Genomic DNA, 6,386 nt, shown 5'->3' with positions numbered 1-6,386 from the left:
GTCCCCTCCCACCCCGAGCACCTGCCCGGCTCCGGGGGAGGAAGAGCCGGACGCCACCGGAGCCACCGCGTGGACGCGCCCGAGGCCAGGTGCACGCGGGCTGGAGCGCGGGAGGAGGCGGGGGCACGGAGGCGGCCGACGCCGGAGGGTCGACCTCCACCTCGTCCAACCCCGCACGGCCCGGGAGGAGCTGCCGGCTTCGCTCTCGGCCTCCCTGGAGCACCTGCAGCCTTCCTGCTGAAACTCCACCCACAAACATGCTGAAAAGCAAACAAAGCTAAGCGGCGCCCCCAACGCCCAGGCCGGGAGGAATCCCAGAGACCCTTCAAACCCAGGTGAGGGGCGCCCCGCAGTGACGCACACGGGGAACGTTCTGGAAGGGGGACATTGCGGGGACGGGACCTCCTACCAGGGGAATTTTAGGAGCAAGACTATTCTAGAAGGGGGGCCATTGGAAGACAGAACATTCTAGAAGGGGACTAATTCGGGGACAGGCCATTCTAGAGGAGGACTATTTAGAGTCAGGACATTCTCGAGAGAGAGTAGGAGAAAGATCGTTCTAGAAGGGGATATTTGGGGACAGAACCTACTGGGGGGGAATATTAGGGAAAAGACCGTTCTAGAAGGGGAATGTTTGGGGACAGAGCCTTCTAGAGGGGGCGTATTGGGGACAGAACACTCTAGAAGGGGAATATTTGGGAAACAGAAGATTCTAGAAGGGGCATATTAGGAAAAAGACCATTCTAGAAGGGGACTATTTGGGGACAGGACATTATCGAGGGGGAGCACTTGGGGGACAGAACATTCTAGAATGCATTCGAAAAGGTGAAGGGAACATGCCAGAAGGGAGCGTCCTAGAAGGGGCACAGAGCCTTCTGGAAGGCAGATGTATGGGTCAGGCTGTGCCGCTCTCCGGCTCTCCTCTTGCATAGCTCGGGGACCCTCCTGGTCCCGACAAGGCAGCACCGCTGGCGCCGCCGCCCCCATTCGGGCTCCAACACCGCAGCTCATGTACCTGGAGGCCAGGCGGGTCCCCCGGCCAGGATGCTCCCCACCCCCTGTCCTCAGGGCGGCCAGCAGATCAGCCCTGTGTCGGTCCAGCACCTCGAAGAACGAGGCCTCGGGCCCCATGGGCGCGAAGGCCATGAGAGGGCCGGCGGCGACGCGCCCTCTCGCTCTCCACAGAGGCCCGCGCCTTTCCCGCCTTTTCTCGAGGGCAGCGCATGCGTACGGTACACCCCCTCCGGAAGTGGGCGGCGCGTGCGCAGAGCATTCCGCCCCCCCCCGAGCGGTGTGCGCAGGCGCGGGACTGAGGGGGGCGGGGTGCCTGCTCCCACGCTGGAGGTCTGAGTCCGTCGCTTCTCCCAGCAGCCATGGGCGATGGGCCAGCACGGCTGAGAAGGGAGACTGAAGTTATGCGGCCTGCTTGGGACGTTGGAGACGGATTTCCTTGAGACGATGTTGTTGTTTTAGGGCAGCCTATTAGGGAAAGTAGCATTAGACATGTGCCATTAAAACCAGCAAGTGTGACGATCCAGCTAGGCCCGCGTGCAGCGGTGATGGAGGCGTGCGATTCCCGCCCGGGTTGACATTCACGCGGGAGTTGGGGCTTGCAAAGGCCACCTCGCTCGGCCTCTCTTCTAATTCCCTGAACCCCTGGAAGGTCCTGTGTTGCCATCCCGGTTTTGCAGGAACTGAGAAAAGTCTACACAGGCCAGGCAGACTCGGGTTAAAATCCCAAGCCTTGGAAGGCTGAGGTGGAAGGATCGCCGAGCCCAGCAGGTCGAGGCTGCGGTGGCCATGAGCGTTGCCACTGCACTCCAATCTGGTTGACAAAGTGAGACTCTGACTAAAAAAAATATATATCCCAGGCCTTCAGGCAGCCAGATTTAGCCGATTAATATATCAGGCAATCCGTTAAATTTGAATTGCTGTTAAACAACAAATATTTTTTATCTTGGGATAACTGTGTCTCATGTAATACTTGGATGTACTTTTACTAAAAAGTTATTTCATAGTTGAGTGCGGTGGTGCACACCTGTTGTCCCACCTACTCGGGAGGCTGAGGTGGGAGGATCACTTGAGGCCAGGAGAACAGGGATGCAGTGAGCTGTGATGGGACCTGAATAGCTGCTGCTCTCCAGGCTGGGCAACATAGTGAGACCTTGTCTCAAAATAATAACAAGTTATTTTGTTTATCTGAAATTCAAACGCAGTTGGGCATCCTGTATCTGACCTGCCAACTCTGGCATTACCCCACATCCTTGCATGAGTGATGCCTTCGCCTCGCTTGCTCTAGGCCTTCTGGGGCAGAAGATAGGATTTCTGAAGCCCCAGGAAAGGCGTCCTGACTCTGGGAACAAGGTCCCTGAGATACAACAGTGGGGCGAGATCCTGGAGCAAGGAGGCTCTAAGGCCTTTGGGGGCCTGTGCTGCATGGGTGGGGTGCTGGGGACTTGTCCCACCTGACCTCGGCCCACTCCAGAGAACTGCTTTCTGTTCCTTCATTCATGGTTACCTGATAGTTTTCCATCAGAAATGAGGGGCTTCCTGTGTTCAAACTAATGGCTGCCTGTGTTGATGGCCCTTCTCCACATGCCAGATCCAATGCAAAACAAAAGGTCCCGAGCTGGGTGGCAGCACAAGAAAAAAACAGTGTTCAACCTGGATTCCTGTGGGGAGAACCTCAGGAATGACTTGAAAGGGCCCAGCAGGACTCCCACTGCACAACACGACAAGGCGGGAGAGTTGGTGCCTCCTCCCAGCAGCCGCCCCCGCCTGTGCCCCACAGATGTCCTGCTACCCATCACTGGCAGGCCCACCCCCTCCACGTCAAAGTCAATGGCCCCAGCCCCAAACTGTGGGGGAAGGAGCCAGAGGAACAGGTCCAGCCCCAGCAACAGATGGTGATACTGGCAGGGGCCAACTTGCAGGGCAGTCCTGATGCTGAGTCCCTTCTTCCTGAGACCAGCTGTGAGTCTCCCCAAACCCCACTAGTGGGCCTCCCCACAAACCCGGCCTAAGGCCCAGACACCTGTCCAAGTGCCAGGACCTTGGTGCAGGGTGGAAAAGAGTGTTGTCCATGTGGGGCGCCATGAACATTTTCCCTCAACAGTCAAGACAGGAACGAGGGAGGAAAGGCAGGGGCAGCCCTGAGACATACCAGAGAGGAGAGGATCACTTGCTGGTTGCATTAAACAAGGCAGTTCCTTTAGCAAATGGAGACAAATTTTAAAATGTTTTAAAGATTCTTGAGAGAAAAGAAATAGAGAATTTTTTTTTTTTTTTTTTACTTCTGGAAGGTTGATGAGGCATGTTTTAAAAAGTTTTTTTGTTTGTTTTTGAGTTGGGTCTCACTCTGTCACACAGGCTGAAGTGCAGTAGTATAATGATGACTCACCACATTGACCTCCTGAGCTCAGGTGATCCTCCTGCCTCAGCCCCCTGAGTATCTGGGACTACAGGCATGCTCCACCACACCCAGCTAAGTTTTTGATTTTGTGTAGAAATAAGATCTCGCTATGTTTCCCATACTGGTCTCGAACTCTTGGGCTCAAGCAGTCCTCCTGCTTTGGCCTCCCAAAGTGCTGGGATTCCAGGCATGAGCCATCACACGTGACCATCACTTATTTTGAGAGAGAGTGCCATAAGCACTACCATGGACCAACACCAGCTTCTGTGACTGTTAACTCATGGCCAAACTTTTCTCGTCCACATCCACCCCTTTCCCCTCCTCCACACCAGATTATTTTGAAGCTAGTCCCAGGCATCTTATTGTCTCATCCGTAAGTGTTTCCGTATGTATCTCTAAAAAATGAGGACTCTTAAAAATATTGTAATTCCAGGCTGGGCAAGATGGCTCAAGTGAGTTGGAGTCTCACTCCATCACCCAGGCTGGAGTGCAGCTCACAGCCACCCCAGCGTTGACCTGCTGGGCTCCGGCGATCCTTCCACCTCAACTGGAACTACAGGTGCGCGCTACCATGCCCGGCTAATTTTTTATTTATTGTAGAGACGAGGTCTCACCAAATTGTCCGGGCTGGTCTCAAACCTGCGGGCTCAGGCAGTCCTCTCACTTTGGCCTCCCAAAGTGCTGGGATTACAGGCTGAACCACCGAGCCCGGCCATATTTATTTATTTTATAGTGACAGGATCTTGCTCTGTTCCCCAGGCTGGAGTGCAGTGGCTTGACCTTAGCTCACTGCAGCCTCCAACTCCTAGGCTCTAGTGATCTTTCCACCTCAGCCTTTCAAGTAGCTGGGACTACAGGCATATGCCACCATGCCTAGCTACGTGTGTGTGTGTGTGTGTGTGTGTGTGTTTGTGAGAGAGAGAGAAGGTGTAGAAAAGGTCTTACTACGTTATCCAGGCTGGTCTCAAATTCCTGGCCTCAAGTGATCCTCCTGTCTTGCCTCCTAAGGCGCTGGGATTACAGGTGTGAGCCAGAGCACCCAGCCTGGAATTTTATGTTTTTTGACCCCCAGATCTCCAATCCACCAGCCCCAGGCTCTGGTGACCACCATGCTACTTCTGCTTCCCAGCATCTGAGTTTTTGAGATTTCCCATGTAAGTGAAGTCATGAGGTGTTTATTTTGTTTATTTTCATGAAGGTGCAAGTAAGGTTCAGCCATCCATGGCTGTTAGTTGATCCACCTCCTCGATTTTAGGTTCTTCTCCACTTTTCTTTCCTTGCAGTTCATTTGTTGAGGAAACCAAGTCATTTGTCCCAGTGAGTTTTGTGCAGTTAAGAGCTTGTGAGGCTGCCATGGCAGCTCACACCTGTAATCCCAGCACTTTGGGAGGATTGCTAGAGCCTCGTCTCTACAAAATAAAAAAATGAGCCAGGTGTGGTGGTGCACGTCTGGAGTCCCAGCTACTCGGGAGGCTGAGATGGAAGGATCGCCTGAGCACAGGAGGTCGAGGTTGTGGTGAGTCATGATTGTGCCACTGCACTTCAGTCTGAGTGACAGAGTGAGACCCAGACTCAAACAACAACAACAAAAACAACAACAAAAGACAGTGTGTGAATTGCATCCCTATGGCATCATTTAACATGTTTTTCTGTTCCAAGTATTTCTTGTGAATTGGGGTTGGGTTTAGAGGCTTAACTGCTTCTAGTTTGATTTTTTTTTTTAATTAAAAATATTTCACAGGACTAGGCGCAAGAGATCCTGCCTGTCATCCCAGCACTTTGGGAGGCCAAGGCAAAAGGATTGCCTAAGCCCAGGGGGTCAATACTAGCTTGGGTAACTTGGCGAAACCTTGTTTCTACAATTTAAAAAACTAGCCAGATATGGTGGCATGCACATGGAGTTCTAGCTACTCAGGAGGCTGAGGTAGAAGGATTGCCTGAGCCCAGGAGGTTAAGGCTGTAATGGCTGTGACTGTGCCACTGTCCTTCAACCTGGGCAACAGAGTCAGACACTGACTCAAAAAAAGTGTGTGTGTGTGTGTTTCACAGGTGTTTTGAAATGTGTGGAACCTCTGTGATGACCTTACAGATCGCAGTGGCTGGCGCCTCCGGGCTGAGAACTTGAGGGCTAGCCTGAGCCTCTCATTCAAGGCAGTAGCAGCAGAGCCAGGGAGGCCAAGTCACTCTCGGCGAACCCTGCAGCCTGCAGATCCCCTCCCAGCAGACTGACCACACGAAGACCCTAAGGAGCGTCCAAGAAGCTGCCGTTGCCCTGCAGCCCCGAGTCTCTGTGCACTGGCCGGGAGGTCCCCTGCTGCCTGCTCACAGCCGGCCTGACTCATCCTCTGCTTTTATTCCTTTCCTTCTCACACCCTAGCTGGGCTGCTAATTGCTCCCCCACCCTCCCCCTTGGCAGGAGGTGCTGAGGCCGTGACCTGAGACACCCCACCACAACTGCGTCCAGCCTGCTCCAAAGCCCAGCCCTGCTTTATGTGAAAATCAGTCAACACTAAACAGACTTGCTTTGATTTAAGGAGACTTTGAAAAGTCTTAAGTAATTTTCCTCCTCCCCCTCTGCTTCTTATTTTTCTTCTTTTATTGTTTGTTTTCCATTTGTTAAGACCTTTTGACAATTGGTTTTGAGAGAAAGAGACCCTTTTGGAAAAGACCAGAAGGCATGTTCAGTGTCTAAAGCCAAGGTGATGAAACCCTGAAGGTGTTTTCCCTTCCAAGTCCCCGTCTCTGCTGTGCCCAGGCACGCACCAGCAGCCTGCTTGACTTACATGTTGGCAGATCTGTGATTCATCCAGCGATGGTGCAAGTGCCTTCATCGTTCCCAGGGCTCTTTTTTTGTGCTAGAGATTCAACAAAGCGCCTTCGCACACCTTGCTGATGTTTTGGTGGAAAAGGCAGATCCAAAAGAAAAAACAGGCCTGGCATGACAGCTCATGCCTATAATCCCAGTGGTTTGGGG

The 6,386-nt window shown here is 53.1% G+C and overlaps 1 protein-coding gene across 2 annotated transcripts in view; it reads right to left on the bottom strand.

The window, feature by feature from the left end:
* Positions 1 to 1,146, bottom strand: part of SPO11 (SPO11, initiator of meiotic double stranded breaks) — a 14,684-nt gene extending 13,538 nt beyond the window's left edge. For both annotated transcript variants that reach the window (XM_008054405.2, XM_008054406.2), the window contains exon 1: positions 1,016 to 1,146. In XM_008054405.2, the coding sequence (XP_008052596.1) occupies positions 1,016 to 1,146 (131 nt within the window). The remainder of the gene's footprint in view (positions 1 to 1,015) is intronic.
* Positions 1,147 to 6,386: the final 5,240 nt, after the last annotated feature.

This window comes from Carlito syrichta, unplaced genomic scaffold (genome assembly GCF_000164805.1).
Source record: "Carlito syrichta isolate Samal-C Ts95f unplaced genomic scaffold, Tarsius_syrichta-2.0.1 Scaffold290134, whole genome shotgun sequence".
NCBI lineage: Eukaryota > Metazoa > Chordata > Mammalia > Primates > Tarsiidae > Carlito > Carlito syrichta.
Note: the sequence above shows the minus strand (reverse complement) of the source record. Positions and strands in the feature narration are given on the sequence as shown.